At 46.8% G+C, this 17,786-nt stretch overlaps 1 protein-coding gene across 2 annotated transcripts in view; it reads right to left on the bottom strand.

Moving 5' to 3' along the window:
• Window positions 1-1,671: 1,671 nt before the first annotated feature.
• LOC144151315 (uncharacterized) overlaps window positions 1,672-17,786 on the bottom strand; it is a 49,827-nt gene continuing 33,712 nt past the window's right edge. For both annotated transcript variants that reach the window (XM_077682321.1, XM_077682320.1), the window contains exons 2-6: window positions 13,353-13,504; window positions 12,446-12,513; window positions 9,076-9,156; window positions 2,987-3,124; window positions 1,672-1,875 (exon numbers count right to left, since the gene is read on the bottom strand). In XM_077682321.1, the coding sequence (XP_077538447.1) occupies window positions 2,988-3,124; window positions 9,076-9,156; window positions 12,446-12,513; window positions 13,353-13,504 (438 nt within the window). In that variant the 3' untranslated portion in view covers window positions 1,672-1,875; window position 2,987. The remainder of the gene's footprint in view (window positions 1,876-2,986; window positions 3,125-9,075; window positions 9,157-12,445; window positions 12,514-13,352; window positions 13,505-17,786) is intronic.

The following is a 17,786-nucleotide window of genomic DNA, read 5'->3' as shown; positions in this document are numbered from 1 at the left end:
TCTAACTTCCTGTACGTCTAACTTCACTCGGTAAATGAGGCTTTTGGACTACAGGTGTCACGTTTGCGGGAAGCCGGCTATCCTTTACATGTGTAGCAGGCTTCGTGTGAGAGGATACTAAGGAAGCTGAAACACGTACAGGAAGTTAGACCTGAAGAATGCGCACAACGATCCAAAGTGACCGTTATTCCGTATGTACATGGCCTTTCGCACCGTCTAAAAAAGGTGGCAGAGAACTATGGTGTGAAAGTGGTTTTCTCTGCAAAAAACAAAATAGGAAGTGTGTGTTCAAGGGTAAAACAGAAATATGAAGGAAAAGGCAAATACAACCATGTATGCAATGTCAAACACAGGCTTCGATTTGTTGAATGTGTAAAAAACGTGGTTTATAGGATACCCTTGCTATGTGGGCAGGTGTATGTTGGACAAACCGGAAGGTGCCTGTATACTAGATTAAGAGAACATGCTTCAAGTTTAAAAGGAAGGCCTTACACACACTTGACCACTAATTGTAAAAAATGTAAAAGAAGTGATCGCGCACCTATCTTAGAGGAAACTTCGGTGTTGTTTTCGCATCCTAAACAAAATTCAAGAGAGATTGTGGAAGCGTTTTTAATCTCACAGCACAAAGACAAGTGCATCAGCCACCCTTCTGTGGCCTTGTTAGATAAGGAATTGACGCTGCTGTCGCATTTTTTGTAGACGCTCATCTACTTATGTGATGTGTGTGCGCTGTAAAGCTTTTACTGAGATGTTTTACGCAGGTCTGTGGGGTAGATATGTCTTTCTTCCAAGAAATTAAACCAGTTGTTAGATGCGCTCGTCCTTGTCGTTCCTCCCTCGTCCCCGTTTGTTTTGCGCAAGTCCAATCATGAATCGTTTCCAACTAGGCCGGCTTGCTGTGATGCTTCAATTTATGAGGCAAACGTGAAGCTTGCCGATATACAGCAGACGTTCTCAGATGAACGAGGAATTTAAGGCAAGAAACTATTCGCGACTTCTTCAGTCCTATGTAAATGAAATAAAATAAGCTTTTGGCTTGCCGATCTTTCGGACTGCTCTTTATTTCGGGTTAATGTTTGTTACCCTCCACGTCCGAAGAATCGGTGGGCTACTGCATGTATTTTATACACCGCATTCCCTGAACGAAGGCGACATTAAAAGAAACCCCGAAGCACCTAACCGAAAAGCGTTTTTACAAAATCGCGAAAAATAACACAATGTAGCGTGATTAATTCTTACAAAATTGCGGCGCAACTGATTTGCTAGCGGGAACAGTTATGTTTGGTCAAGAGCAATTTAAAAAAAAACTACAAGATGCTAACAAAGAAAATAAAAATAAATTATCACATAAGAAATTTTAATCTTCTACAGTACCCACGCACAACGAAGCCGCAAATAAACCGCCCCCCCCCTTCCCCCCCCCCCCCGAAAATGGCTGAAACACAAATAAAAATTATGAAAGAGCACTGACCATGCACTATGTTTTACGACAGCGCAAAAGTATACAATTGACGGAGCTCTGATATATAATCGCTGTATTAAGGAAAATGTACATCATTAGTGCAAAAGATAGAAAAGAACATGATACAACCGTAAATAACTCAGCATATAAATACAGCTATAAAGAACTTTCAGTGAAAACAACCACAGTAGGACTGCTGATGCGCTCTTACTATGCATTTTTATACGCATATTTTTTTTTATTTGTGTTCCTCACGAAGTCTTGAGTACACGGCGTCTTGATGCCTCCACCAGTGCAATGTGCAGCTTTTCTCTGGCCGCCTCGTCATGTTATTTTTTGGTGTCTAAACATTGCCTTACACAGATTGGTACTAGGCCCTTTCACCTTGATCACTATTATCTCCAGGAAATCTGGAAAATGAATTCATCAAAATTAGTTAAAATGTAGTGCGAGATGAAGAGAAGGTAATGTAAAACAACCTAAAATCTTATTTACAGAAAACAAGGCGAGTGGCGGGATTTTTTTTTTTTTAACATAAGAAGAGTAAGGCATGTAAAACACTTCTCGGTGAGGATCTACTGAACAAAAATTAATTTCAAAAATTTGCTTCTGGGAACAAATTACGAACTGCACACCATAGGGTCGACGTTTTCACTAGGCGGCCTTACGTTTTCTAATAGCGAACATCATAAAAGCAGTCGATAAAATGAAGCCGGCGTATTATTTGGCTGCGCCCAGTAGACGGTAATATACTATCTTACACCTACACCAGTGCGCGAACATAATGAAATGTAGTTATGATCAGACCATAATAGTATGGAAAACAAAAGCGTGGATGGCTTCACATATCGCTTTATCGTAACAATACGTTTTAGGCTGATGGTCTTGCACAAAATTGTTCGGAAGTACGGAAATATACATTTCTTTATAACCGTGACGGTGGGTGTGTGCATTCATCCTCATTTATATTAGCGACTTTCTCCCTGTTGCTTAATGAGATTATTCTTTGTGGGGACGAAATTCTGTATCTCGAAGAAACCTTCAACTAAGCCATATGTACCCGCGCCTACACGTAAGAGTGTGGTAGATTACTTTCTCATGGAGCTTATATGAAGGCGTAGGAAATCTGAATATTTGAAAGATAATGTTCTGTCATTCTACAATAGAATGGCTCGAACCTTTCAAACCCGCTTGCAGCTAACACGATAAGCAAAATGAAAATAACAAATACATCAGATGTGCGCATAGGCTGTATATGAGAGCAATGACGTTTGTAACGCTAGGTAAACTATATTTTAATACTACCGCCACATACAGCGACTGTACCTTGAATGTCCGTTTCTAACACGAAGGCCGTTGAAAAAAATCAAGCACCCTGGCATTGTTTGATACTTGGTATTCTGCCTTTAAATAACTCCGATATGAAACAGGGGATTTTTTTTCTAGCATGTTGCATTCACTGAACGCTTCAAATACTTAAGGTTCAAGTTTTAACGGTGAAAACCACATTAGAAAACTTGCCTTAATAGTCGCCTTCACCATCCGGGCAAAGGTCCCGGCTGTGCTCAGGAACTATCACGCCACAAGTGTCAACGAAGGGCTCAATGCACATCTCGGGCACCGCGTCTTTCACTTCTCTTCGGGTCCAGAGGGTGCACTCTGGAAGGGTAGCGGTTTCCGAATCGATTTCAGATAGTGCGGTGGTATCATTTTCATTTCTCACTTTTACTCGTATCAGAGGGAATGTGCGAAAAATGCTAAATTATCTAGCGCGTCATTAGGCTTCTCCCCCACCTATCTGCAACATTTTTTTTTTGGCCTCCATGCAATGCATTTATAAAAACCCTCTCTTAGGCTTCTTAAGAATTGTTTAACACAAACAAACTCATTTTCTCCCTAATTTTGCAATAGCGATATCTGGGTTGGGGGACGAAATACTTGACTAGGAAAAGAATTGGGGCCTGAATTAAAGGGACCATGCAGAAAAAATACAAGTTTGTTTTATTCGAAAGATTACGTGTGAGAAATTATTCAATTATGTTAAAAGTTTGATTATCCCGCCAAATCGTGTGTTTTCGTGACGTCTGCAAAGGCATAATAAGAACAGGTCTTCAAGATAAACTTGGTGCGCTTCGGAGCCTCGTTTACCGTTAGTCAACCTAGATGGCGCCATGATTCCGCGGTGGGCCGTTTTCTGTCTTTGTTTTGTTTTTGAGAGCATTTGTACGTGGCTTGTTTTTGTCGAGATAGAAAATAATCGTTTCGTGAAACATAGTGGTCGCTCGACAAATGGTCACGTAAGACACCGTTGCTTGCGCCAGTCGACCAATGCCGTCTTAGAGAACCCCAAAGCGCCGCAGTTCTGTGCACCTAAAACAAGCATAGTGCGCGCAGTACCAACAGCAGTAAGCATCGCTATTTCTATGTTCACGTGTACATTCGTAACTTCCACTGTTTATACCAACATCCTTACTGCCATAAAGAAATGTGTCCTAAATTTAATTGCAAATAGCTCGCTCGGCAAGCTGATGAGCCCTTCCTAATTTGCGTTTGCTTTTGCCGGCCTCGGCCAATCGCAGAGCTGGCACATATGACCTCAAAAGTTGTGTAGCAAGAAATGAGCTAATCGGTCAAATGGTCATTCTGCTTTTTTCGAATTATGTACCTTATTTGAGCGAAGCTTACGTTAAAAGTGGTGTGAGCATGATTCTAACAAGGCAATCTTGCGAATGAACCAAGCGTGTGTTTTGTCTGCATGGCCGTTTTAAGTGTCTTTTTAGAGGGCACCAATTCGATTCAATATGTGATATTTTTCTAGAGATGCTGGAAGTTAGCGCTTGGTTATACGTGGTTTTTTAGCGTGAGCTACACTGGCCGAGGTTGAGCAGTTTCGCGTGTGCCGTGAAGGGCCGTTCTGCGCAAGCGCGAAGGGAATTGGATTGGCTTGGATTGGATTAGATTGTACTGGATGGGATTGGAATTGGGTTGGATTGGATTGGGTTGACGTGGATTGTGTTGGATTGTGTGGCGTCACAGCCACAAGCAGACGCACTGGCGCCGGCGCGTGCCCAGGTGTGCGCCTCAATTATAGCCAAGTCAATTATAGCCTCATAGCCAAGTCTGACGCTGCGCCGGAGCCACTTGATAGCCGTTACGCATGCCTCGTGAAGAGCCGTGCTGAGCATGCGCGACGAGCAGTGACTGTACAGGACTGGACTGGACTGGACTGGACTTAACTGGATTGGACTGGATTGCTGAACCTTAGCTCACACTACGTATATCCTGGCATAGCAGAGCTAAGCCATTACTAATTTTTTCTTTGGTCTTTTACTTCAGAACAAGCGGTTCGGCTCCAAAATTTACGCCGAGATGAAAATTGAACTGGAGCCAAAAATATAAAAAATGTAGACGGCTTCATTTGGCTTCAGAGAGTTTAACGGTGCATTGAACGTCCATATTAAACTGCCGTAGTGCATTTCTGAAGTGCCGCGCAGTTACACTGTGTTATCACCGGTACCTTTATAGGCCTTATAAAAAAGTGCTGCCCTCTGTTGGAGCCATAACGAACCGTCTTTTTGGCGCCATGTTAAAGGGTAGAACCTCCCGTGGATACGTGTGCTACACGTGCGTTTTTTCGTGCAGTGCTGACTCGCTGCCCACCTCGTGTTGCTTGATCGCACTTCTTTGCAGCTAAATAGCCGTGTGATCTTGTATGTGGCGCCCCGATTCTCGCACGTCTTCGCGGAGATATCTTATGCGTCGAAAACACCATCGCTGCGCCACCAAGGGCGGAGTTGCAAGTTCGCCATCTATTCAAAGAAATCGACTTAAGTGAAGTGCTGTGAAGAAAGTCGGGCTGTTTGGTCACGCAGGGCATCGCAATCGGCCATGCCCTACGTGCTTGTTCATCATCAGGAACGCAGTAACATGACGCCTGCACATATGAGGTGACATGATTATTGTTATGAGGGGGCAAAAAACTAGTGCTGTAACCTGTTTTTAGATGCGACTGCATCTCATTCACTCGCCTTGTCCCTCCATACGGCGTCGTTGTCCGGCTAAACCCCTCCCCCATTCTCCTCGCCACGCGAGCTGCGCTCTCCGCCGCTCAACCCCTCTCATCTCTGATAGCTCCTCTCCTTTCCTCCACTCTCTCGGGAGGGGCATTGGATTGAATTCGATTGGCTTGGCTTGGCTTGGCTTGGCTTGGCTTGGCTGGGATTGGATTGGATTGGATTGGACTGGATTTGGATTGGATTGGATTAAAGTGGATTGTGTGGGATTGTGTTGCGTCATAGCCGCGGCATGGGGTTCACGGCACGTTTCACGCCATGGGAGAATCAACCTAACGGAAACAACAACGGAACCCCCTATGCGTCGCATCTACACAGGGGTTCCCGCGAGGCGAGGTGGGAGTAATTTTCTCAGTGAAAATTTGTGCTAGCTTGTAACTGCAAATACAGTATGATAGATTCATCAAATGAAGCATGTGAAGAGGGATCTATTGTAGGATGAAACGAATTATTACGGTGGTCTTCATACAGAACAACATGGTCAAAGAAACAGCAACCCCTCCATGGCCTCTTTTTTACTCTACTGCCTCACCTCCGCACCGAAAACCATGTGAAAAAAGCATTCATTGTGCTAATCGCTCAACTAAAGTGTCCAAACTTTACCGCATATAAATGTACCTATACTGCGCGTTTTTTCATGTTCTCATTCTCCATGTAGGGCACCTTTGCACAGTGTTTTATTTTTTTTTATACTCTTGTTGTCTTCTTGTCAGCAATGGTTATGGTTCGGAACAGAGTTTATTAAGCGAATGGCCGAGCTCATTACGCATAAAATTTGGTGCGAACTCAGAGAGTTTACATCATGGGCAAAAACTAAATGCGGGCAATTCTCTTCATCGTAGGCACGAAAGAACCTTATTCTTGCGAACAGTACAAAAATAACATCACGCCACGAATTCTATCAGCTGAGTGCGCCTTCAGCTCACAAAAAAAGCATGTATGTTACCACAAGAGTTGCAGCCTCCCTGTTCGCACATCAGTTGAGTTTTTCGCCTTCCGAAGGATGAAATAATTCGAAACCCCTAACCTGCAAAAACGAACGCTGACCTATTTTAGATGCTAGTACTATCAGTAAAAACAGCATACGGGCCCCGGAACCGGCTATTGCCCTCCGCGCGCTCCTGCCTGTGCGCCCCGAGTGATGCCAAACTTCGCCCTCACTCTCGCGCGGGTGCTTGCAGCGGTTGATAAATTGTTAGTGCGGCGTTCGGTCGCTCTGCTGCTGACGTTCACGAGGAAGAGAGCCGTGCATCGCCCCTACATCGAGCATATGGCGCTGTGACGTAGCGTGCAGCCGCAGGTCATCAAACCTCGCCGCTGTGAATGAACTGAGGCCCGTTGGGTTAACAGCGGAGCTCTTCTAGCGCTGCCCTTGACAATATTCTCTGCTCGTGTCGTGTTACGCTCGTTCTGTGGAAACCTGCTCTAGAGAGAGCGTGACTCCATGACACCAATAGCTTTCTCAAGCTTAGAAAAATTTGTGAAAACAAAAGAAAGCTCCTATGGCCTTCTGCACGAGGTCGCGGGTTCGATTCCCGGCCGCGGCGGCCGCTTTTCTGATGGAGGCGAAAAGCGACGCATGTGTACGAGATTTCGGCGCACGTTAAATATCCCCAGGTGGTCAAAATTAATCCGGAGCCCTCCACTTCGGCGCGCCTCATCGCCTTCGTTGCGTCGGCGCGTTAAACCCTACAATCAATCAAATCCTATGGCCTTCATATTTTGACATAGGACGCCTTATATTGCCCCCTGAAATATTCCTTCCCAGGAATGCATTCGCGCTTGGAAGTGAAGCCCACTTTAAGGATATACTCCATAAGCTTAGTCTTTGTAAGCTGGTTTTTCCGCATGGTGGTTCGCAAATTGAAGTATGGCCATCTATCGGGTGGCTATGATTACAGAAAACGTTTCTAAGTCTTACTTTATTGAAAGTATCCGAAAACAGGTTACATGGTAATTAGCGCTAAGTCCACTATAACGTTATGATCAAGAAAGATGCCGAAGCTAAACAGAATCTTCGCATGGACAATCCAAAGCTCCGCTGTTTCTGCAGATATCACAATTTGTGTAAGTGCATACACACACATACATGCATACATCAACGAGCACTTTCGATCTCCTTTCCGGAATTGGGTCAAAAAGCGTGTTAAAAGTTTCTATTTTTGTGCATCCCGTGCGGCTATCTCACTGTAACAATACATTTTGCAGCATAGACGTTTATTTATTTATTTATTTAATAAGTAAAATTTTAAATATTTATATTATTAATTAATCAATTAATTAATTACACTTTGAAAAATAAATAAATAAATGGTGCTTTGGACACATAAGATATATCCGCGAAGCCTTGCGAGAATCGGGGCGCCACATACAAGATCACACGGCTATTTAGCTGCAAAGAAGTACGATCAAACAAAACGAGGCGGGCAGCGAGTCAGCACTGCACGAAAAAACGCATGTGTAGCAGGCCTATCCGCGTATTTATTTATGCGCCTATCCGCGTATTAATTTGCTTCCATGCCCCAGCGTTCGCGCAATAAATGTAATGCTTGCAGGTATTTGTTACGGTGAATCTAAACGTTGGGGCAAAGTGCACGAGAATGAATTAAACAATCGTCCGCAAAAAGTTTCATCTTAACAGGTGGGTTGACAATGGCAGGAACATTATTAATGCACAATGGGAACAATCACAGTCCTAAAACGGAGCCTTGAGGCACTCCAGACCGAACTTCGCATTTTTCGGATAAGCTTGTCCCGATTCCGATGCTTTTAAAACGATTACGTAAGCACTCCTCGATCCACGAAATAATAGCCTGACTACTTCATAGCCTTCACAATTTGTGAAACTGATTATGATGCGGAACTTTGTCGAATGCCTTCGCAAAGTCTATACATACATCATCTACCTGTTTGAATTTATCTATAGCCTTGCAAAGGTCATGAACAGTTTCGATATCGACGTGAAACATTTACGGATAAATCTGGTGCAGTGTTCTAGTCATCGTAGCTTGCTTGCCCTAAACCTTTTCCAGCATCCTTCCTGTGATACTTGGGTTCTTTAGCCTTCTTGGTGGGCTAAGTTCGAACGTAAGATAGCCATAGAAAATTCAATCGTCCTGATATCTCTCCATATCCATTGAACGTTTATGCAAATATCTAATATTGTTATATGGGGTTCTAGGACGAACTCCCAAATAAAAATCAATCCGTTCTTTATTTTGCCTCTTAAAAGAAAGGCGGCTTTTTTAAGATATGCACTCATCACGTACAAGAGAGGCAGGACTCATTTAACAGGCAGGAATCATTCGCGCCACAGGAAACCCCTGGCGTTACACAGGAGTATGATGAACTATTTCTACCGCTTATCAACACGACGCCATTTTCTTTTTGCGTCAGCCAAGTTTTATTCTTCCAGTTCTGACTTGACACGTGGCTGTACAGAATAGAAAGTCGGGGCAAATTGGTTTGCGTTTTCTAAAAAAAGCAGCACAAAACGTCTTCTAACTATGCTTATCAATAAACACAAAAGGGTCTCACGGTGTCCGCGAAACTCCACGTCTACAACGGCGCAGTAGTGGTAGTCCGTGAAGTAGATTCTTCCCTCTCTTGGTGTAGGATCTGAAAATGATGCACCTTACACTGTACATATACTGCTCTCAATATAAATAACCAACAATCATACTAATCATTCTGTGCGAATATGAGTATATGATTACCGCGTACTCAGAAGGCGCGTTGCGTTGATCAGATATTTAAGGGCTTCAAGGCGATTGTTTTTACCCAGTCTGTCGTTCAACGAGAAAACCACTTCAGCACGATGCTCAAAGAGAGCCATCCTTGAGAATTCCGGCTTGCCTATTTTCCTTTCTCTTTCTCGTTCCTCGTATTCTTTGTGGTTACTAGATGTAATTCTTCACCGCAATAAATTCCTAGCATTAGAATGGCCCGAAACGAGTCAACACCACGCTTCAGCCCGCCCGAACGGTAAACAACAAATGAGTATAGCATTAGATAGCGCATCCGCTGTGCTTAAATATAATTTAGCTCCCGAAATCTTAAAGCCATGTAGTGCAATAGAAGCCCTGCGATGACGTCTGTTAATTTGTTTATGTGTCATAACAATTTGAGTTGAACTCACCATTACACCTATACTATGCCTGCCTTTTGGTGTCTGCGTTTTTTGCGCAGTTGCAATGTTGTGAAGAGGCATGCGCTATGTTGAAAATACGGAGAAACATGCGGTCCGGAGCATCGGTATACAGAGCAGCATACGCTATGCGGAGAAGTCAGACAGAAGTGTTGGCCACGCGGGAAAGCCACTTCTGACGTTGCTGGCAAGGTGTGGAAAAAAACCGCCATTTCCACTAACGTGAGACCTGGGGAGAGGCCAAGCATGCAGTGCATAAGAGTATGATACGGGTTTGATGTGTGATGCGGTTTGGAATGGAGTCTATAATGCGGTTTAGATGCTGCGATATTTCTCTTATGCCTTGACGCTTTTGGTGTTTTTGACCACGGAGATGAATTCTCTGGGCGGTGGGGATATACAGCTTTGCTGTAAATCACGTGTCTTTGAAACACGAAGCGTTCTAGCGCGAGGCATTGCGAAACGAGTTTCCCGGTGTGTTATTTTATTTCGCGTTACGTTCTAGCGCTAGCCTTTGGTTGCTGTTGTTCTAAACCTTTATTTCGAAGGGAAGGCCATGCAACCAAAACACGGGAAGAGAGGAAAGTGGTAGAAAGAAGTAGCCGAGTACCACAAATTGTGGGTCCTTGAACGCCATAGAAGAGATCACGGCCGTAAGCAGAGCCAGGCTAAGGTTGGAATCATATGATTCAAGTCAAGTCAACCATTACGACCGGGGTAGACCTCTGTTTACACTAATCTTGAGAGACCACTCTCTAGGCAGAACACCGCGAGGGATGTTAGGAAATTATGGTTATCCAAGGGGGGGGGGGGAGGGGGCTGGTCGTCTTGAGAGGTCTCATGTGGCATAGCGTTGTTGAGTATAAGGTGGTACAAAGAAAATGCGGCGCAGTACCAGATTATGTGTTTGAGGATGTAGGACACTGACGTTTTACAGCAGGGGCAGTAAGGAGGTGGAGATCTTGGCGGCTGAATCCATTTTCTCATGATGTGGGGTGTGAGGGCTGCGTTGGTAATAATTTCATTAATGAAGATTAGAGTTGCCAGAGCCGAGAAGCGGAAAACAAGCGTCCCGGTGTTTTTGCACCGTGACTGCATGAGACTCGGACAGCCCGAGCCACAAGGTGCTTTGCCCTCAAAAGTTACGGAGTGCCTGCGTTCTCTCTACGGTGTCAGAACTGGAGAGTGCCACTTCATGTGGAGTTGGGAAAGCATATAGGTGTGTACGGGAAGGGTGACGACGCTGTCAAAAATAATTTATGAATAGGTCATAAGACTCCGTAAGCCTGTGACCCAGCGGCGGTCATTGTCATTTCCCAAAGTACCCGAGTTCGTAAATGAGAAACACAAGTCGATATGTCGACGCCGTTGCGAATTTAGTGATCGGAAATTAGCCGTGATATTTGCAGAACGCCAGCTGATATCGTCATTGATCAATCCTTTTGAGGGGGTACGTGTAAGCAGTGGGTGAGTAGGTGACGTCACAGCCAAGTTGAAATTTGTGAATCGCACGAACAGGAGCTGGCGAGATGAAGGCAAAATTGAGGCTGACAACCACGAATACCACGAAATTAGCTGCCAAAGTAACTAAAGCTACGGACCCTCTGCTTGCTGCCAATAGAGACGAAGAGCATGCGAGCAAACAAAAGGAAGACGAAGACATTGTGTTGCGGTAACGGCGGCTTGCCAGCTCCTATCATGAATCCTCTTTTCTCTACACGTAGGTATTGTTAATACAAATGGAAGCTTTTAAGTGCGAATGCACTTCTTAAGCGAGCCTGAAGCGTCCGCCGCCGTCCGCATAGCAACAGCTGCGGGTGCGCGCGCTCCTCGTCTTCCTTGGCAACGGGGGGAGATGGGCGCGCGCTGCCTGGCCGCTGACATGGCACATACCCACGTGGGGGATTGGCCAGGAATCTCCTCGTCTTCCTTGGCAACGGGGGGAGATGGGCGCGCGCTGCCCGGCCGCTGACATGGCACATACCCACGTGGGGGATTGGCCAAGAATCGGGCGTGAGAAGGGCTAATGCACCCGCTTAAAAGAGTACTGACACGAAATTTCAAAGCTAAGATCCACTCTAGCAATCAAGTACAACGACAACACAAATAGGTGTCTGTGAATAAATGCATCTTTCTTTCTTTGTAGTTGTGTGTGTGTGTGTGATCTCTCTTTCGCGAACATTACCGAACCGCGCAAATTCAACTCGTGCATTCGCACTTTCACATTCTTCCCCTCGGGGAAATGCGGGGAATTTTTTTTTATGTATGCGTCAATAGGCAATCCACCTGACCCAGTATATTCAAAAGTGGTCGCAGACACTGAGAATTTAGATAAATAGCGGGAACCATGCAGACAATGACAATTTTGCTGAAAGGGCGTGAATACGGGGCTCAGCGGATGGCGCCTCTTTTGCCAATTGATCCAAGTAAGCAGATGTACTAAACAAAAATAAAAGAAGTGGTGTTCGTGAAGTCCATTGCGAACCCACTGGAATTCGAGCGCACACGCTTGTTTGCGAGCCAATGACCTGCGGCATGTAGTCTCGAGGTAATAGAGAGTTGAGAAATTAAAGATACAAAAAATATTCACCGCATGTTGCTTAAGTTGTCGACGAATCTTCTATGAGCCTTGGTGTCAAGAAACTCACGCAAAACGCGAAAGGAGCTGAACCAGATATTTCCGTCCCAATTACAACTCACCTTTATCAATTCCTATCTGTTTACACAGAAAACGTCGTTGATAAAAGAAATGACACTCACCATCCTCCATCGTAAAGGTGAACTTTCCAGGCTCATCTTCTGCGGTAAGGTACAGAGGAATGGTTACCCTGCAGGAAATTAAGCGCTGAAGCTGTGTAAATTTGTTACATGTCCCTACACAACTCATACCAGCAAATTCGAACAGGATTTTCTGCCCAAAACTAGTATTTGGAAAAGAAACTCTTACGGGTGATACCATGTTTAAAACACAGCAGAATAAATTGAAAAGTTGATGTTTTTATTCTTTTAGGAGATTACATTTTTAATTTAAGAACACTCCAATATTCGTAGGTTGCGCAATATTTAGTTACATTTGCATTAAAACTTCGATAAACGTTCACTGGTGTAAGTTGTATTAATGAGATTCTCCGAGGTATCCATTCTAATACACTTCGCACGCTCTTCGACTGAGCAAAACATCATGAAGTAGCAGCGTTCCATTTGTACATCACGTCATTAAAATATAGGATTGCGAAGTGGTCTGTCACCGTAAACCATTACCGTAAACCATTACCGTAAACCATTACCGTGAGACAGTACCAACTTATTATGTGGATTAGCAAGAATTTTCGTGCGCGCCCAGGACGAATCAAAAGATACGTTCGCCTTTCTGTAAAAGGTTGCATACTCGTTATTCCTGGGAATGAATGTTCCGACATCGCCACTAAAATGCGTGAAGTTCTTAGTACCGAGAGAGCTAGGTGAGTACAAGTCATGCTCTTCCGTTAAGAGGAACCCATATCGCCTTTACAATGAGTACAACTGTAATCGCTCTTCCTCAGCAAATGAGGGTAGCACGGGAATTTGCGAGCATCGCTGACTTAACAATACCACCACTCAACAAAAAGGGCTGTTGTTTTTTGCTGTAGTGAAATAAATGAGCGCTCTATGGAGAAGGAATACGTACTCTGGCTTGTTATCCACTTCCGGGAACACCCAGAAATATTTCGCCGTCCGTGTAGCAGGATCTATATCCGCCCTCAAGGCAGCCAGGCACTCAAAAATTGTGTCGTTGTCCGAATCCGAGATGGCCATTCCATACTCAAAGTTCTCGAACACCTGCCAAGTAAAACATAAGAAAAACCGTGTTTGATTCAAACGACTATTCATACGGTTTTCGCATACGTTCCCAAAACTCCGTGGAGCTTTTTACATGTTGTCACAATGTGTGGTTTTCTACTCTCTCGTATTCTAGTTAAGACACGTTAAAAAAGCTGGTAAAATATTCGTATAATGCAGAAAATACAATCGTATGCACTGCCCAAACTCTATATTATTACTTTTTAATTCGAAAATTTGTTGTGCAGCAAAGTACGATGGAGGCGGGTAAGGCTAAATGTACTGGAACAAGTCGTTTTCAGCAGCAATGTCTAATAAGAGGCTGAGGTGGTATGGCCCATAGAGCCAGCGTTCGTAGTCGGGCGTCCGGCCTGGGTACAGTCACACCCTGTTTAACTGGTGACTTCTGGAGCGCTGCAGACCACGGCAAATCCACAGTAGATTATAGATATTTGCAAGAAATGGGTGTGTGTCACCATACGGGCAAGTATGGCCAAACGGTGTCCTTCGATCCGGTGGTCAGGTGTAACGGCTGGTGTGAGTGCCGCACCGAAACGAATCCTCCAAAGGGCCACCTCCTCGCGGTGGGTGCGGCATCCAAGGAGGTTTGATGCACACGGTGGAATAAAGGCACGTGTGCCGTGCCGAAGGTCTTCTTTGTCGGCGACAAACTTGGAAATTTACTCCAGTGGAAATGAAGGCAACGGATGCGTGGTGGGAGGTACTATACGGGTCGCTGCATCCGCCTGATACTGTACATAAGTGGAAGACCTCGGGGCACAGGTAACCTTAACTCTTCAATCCATCTGTTACGATCTTCATGTGGATTGGGTGGGTGCCGCCAAACCCAAAGCCGCGCCTCCTCCCAGGGGCGTACCAAATAATTTTTAATGCGTAGCATTGTTTGACGAGTAGCGCGCCCTCACCACCCACCCCCCCCCAAACCAGCCAAGGCAGTGTAACGAGTTGCATTTTCCCAAAAATGCAGATATTGCCGCGAACCATGCATTGGGTTTGTTTATTTGTGTTTTGCTTTTACCGCCCGGCTGCGCCGGTCTGTGTTATCTCCGTGCCAAGGGAAGCGCGTACGTGTTCCATTCTTTCTTTCTGTGCCGCATGTGTTATCTGTTCAGATAGGGAGAGCATTCCGATCTAACGTGAACATCCCGGAATAATCTTCTTGCATCTACAATGTTCTCGATGCGAATCGACGGTTCCAGAACCACGCGCGCCGAAAGATAAAAAGCCTGCAGAGCAGACGCCGGGGCATTCGATTCTGCGACGCTCGCCGACGCACGTACGTCACTTTGTTGACCACTGCTTCGCCGCCTCTGTATTCTTTTCAGTTGTTAGGGGAGCACAAGTTCGCTCCAATAAACTTGTTTCTTTTCCAAACAACTGCTTCGTCCTTGGCTACGTGACATCTGGTGGAGGTGCGGGGTACGCACCCTTCATGCCCACTACAACCTCTGGAAGCCGCCAAGCCAGTCCAACAAGAGCCAGCCTCCGCGTGCAAGATTTACCACCCGAGTTCGGTCTACTACCGGAGAAGACGAAGAAGAAAAACGTCGCAACCAGCACCATGCTCAACCAAGCCAATCCTCCTGTCGTTCTGCAGCAGCCACGGGAACCGCCATCATTCCGAGGAGCCCCCGCAGAAGACCCAGAAGAATGGTTGGAGAAACTGGAGCGCGTCCGGAAATTCAACAGGTGGGACGACGCAGAAACGTTCCGGCACGTTTTCTTTTACTTGGAAGATTCGGCTCGCACTTGGTTCGAGAACCACGAGAGCTCCTTGACAAACTGGGCTCAGTTCAAAAGCGAGTTCACTAAGACCTTCACTACCGTCGTGCGGAAAGAAAGAGCCGCCCTTTTGTTGGAAACACGCACGCAACACCCCAACGAAGGTGTCGTGATCTTCGTTGAGGAGATGAAGCAGCTATTTCGCCGCGCGGATCCCGAAATGACGGAAGAAAAGAAGTTGCGCTTCTTAATGCGCGGAGTGAAGGAAGAACTGTTTGCTGGACTTGTCCGAAATCCGCCCAAAACCGTCGCCGAATTCGTGACCGAAGCCAGCACCATTGAAAAAGCCCTCGAAATGCGTGCTAAGCAGTATGACCGCAACTTTGTTGGCGCGGCCAATGAGAACGACTTTGGCAGCACGCGGATCCCGGCCGACAGCCTACGCGAGACTATCCGCGCAATAGTGAGAGAGGAGCTGCGGAAACTTCTCCCAACGCCGCCGCATCCCCAAGTCGCTTCCCTCACCGACGTGATTAGAGAAGAAGTGCAACAAGCGTTGGGAACTTCTACGCCATCCGAGGTACCCCGAGAGCCACAAGCTATGACATACTCCGCGGCTGTTCGTCGACCCCGCCCTGCTCCAACACGCCGTCAAGAGGCCCCGCCGTACCGCCGCCCACTGTCACCCGCCCGACCCCCGGTAGCCCGAAACCAGACGCCGAGGAAGACGGACGTATGGCGAACTCCCGATAACCGTCCTCTGTGCTACCACTGCGGAGAGGCCGACCACATTTACCGTCGCTGCCCATACAAGAGACTCGGACTGCGTGGTTTCTCCGTCGACGCACCTCGCCCTCTCCCTGGCCAACGACCATGTGAGATCGACGAGTATCTATCTGAAACCAGCCGTGGCCCAGCGCGTTTCAACCGTTCGCCGTCGCCCTACCCATACCAATCGCCGAACCGCCGTAGCAACGCTGACTTCGCCCGTGGAAGGTCCCCCAGCCCACGCGGGGGAAACTAAAAGCAGCAACTTCTGGAGGTGAAGTTGCTCTACGGCGAAAAAGCGGAAACCCTCCAACGACGCAAGGACGCGCCGAAGACAGTGATTCACGACATGCCCTCATCCCGACGACCCGACCTAACCCTGATGAGACTCCCGAACACGACGACAGCTATACGCCGCGACGCTTACCCGACCTGACCGAGACGTCTGCTGAGAAGACATGGACAACGACGACGCACAGTGCCCGACCGTCAACACGCACAAGCCGAGATGCGACGCCCCGACGCACCCGGAACTCGAGGAAGGCGGCATCCGACGTCAAGGTGTCCCTCGACGGTTTTGATGTAGTCGCCCTCGTAGACACGGGAGCCGACTACTCCGTAATGAGCGGACCATTTGCGTCTAAGCTGAAGAAAGTTATGACCAGATGGGACGGTCCGCACATACGCACAGCAGGAGGCCACATCGTGACGCCAAGTGGAACGTGCACATCGCGTGTCACCATAGATGGCACGACGTACCCTGCAGTGTTCGTCGTTTTGCCCAACTGCTCCCGCGACATAATTCTCGGAATGGACTTTTTGACAGACAACGGCGCAATAATCGATCTCCAGACGAAGTCGATAACTTTTTCCTCCGACCACTCCATGACGCCGGAATCGAACCCCGAACACCGTGCAGCTGTAAGGATCGCCGATGATCACGTCACCCTGCCACCCCGCGCAAGCTTGATGATCACCGTCTACTGTGAAGGTGCTGCTCCCGACGTCGACGCTATCGTGGAGAGTGACCGAAGGTTGCTTCTTAACCGCGGTGTGTCTGTCGCAAGAGGCATTGCGCGGTTTAAGCATCGCAAATCCCACGTTTTGGTCACCAATTTCACCGAGGAGTACCAGCATTTAAACAAGGGCGCTGCAATTGCGTTCGTCGAAGAAACGCAACTAGCAAGTGACGTGATAGCAGTCGCCGACTTTGAACGCGCACCCGACGATACATTCAAGCTTCCGCACCCCTTCGACGTGAATCCGGCGCTACCGCAAGAAGAAAGGAACAAGTTATTGGCTTTGCTGCGTCGCTACAGCGAGTGTTTTTCGTCGAACTCAAAGTTACGTCAAACACCTCTGGCGAAGCACCGGATAATAACCGAGGATGGAGCCCGACCTACCAGACAGTCACCGTACCGCGTCTCTTCCCACGAGCGCGAAGCCATCCGGACTCAAGTCGACGACATGCTCAACGACGACATTATACAGCCATCGAAAAGTCCGTGGGCTGCGCCGGTCGTACTCGTGAAGAAAAAAGACGGCACACTGAGGTTCTGCGTTGACTACCGGCGATTGAACAAGATCACCAAAAAGGACGTGTACCCTCTGCCACGAATCGACGACGCCCTCGACCACATCTGCCATGCGAGGTACTTCTCATCGATGGACCTGAAGACCGGCTACTGGCAAATTGAAGTGGACGAGAGAGATCGAGAGAAGACTGCATTCATAACCCCGGACGGCCTATACGAGTTCAAGGTAATGCCGT

The sequence above is a fragment of the Haemaphysalis longicornis genome, unplaced genomic scaffold (genome assembly GCF_048455015.1).
Source record: "Haemaphysalis longicornis isolate Haplotype H1 unplaced genomic scaffold, Haemaphysalis longicornis Haplotype H1 scaffold_9, whole genome shotgun sequence".
Classification (NCBI taxonomy): Eukaryota; Metazoa; Arthropoda; class Arachnida; order Ixodida; family Ixodidae; genus Haemaphysalis; species Haemaphysalis longicornis.
This window is presented reverse-complemented; position numbering and strand designations above follow the sequence as displayed.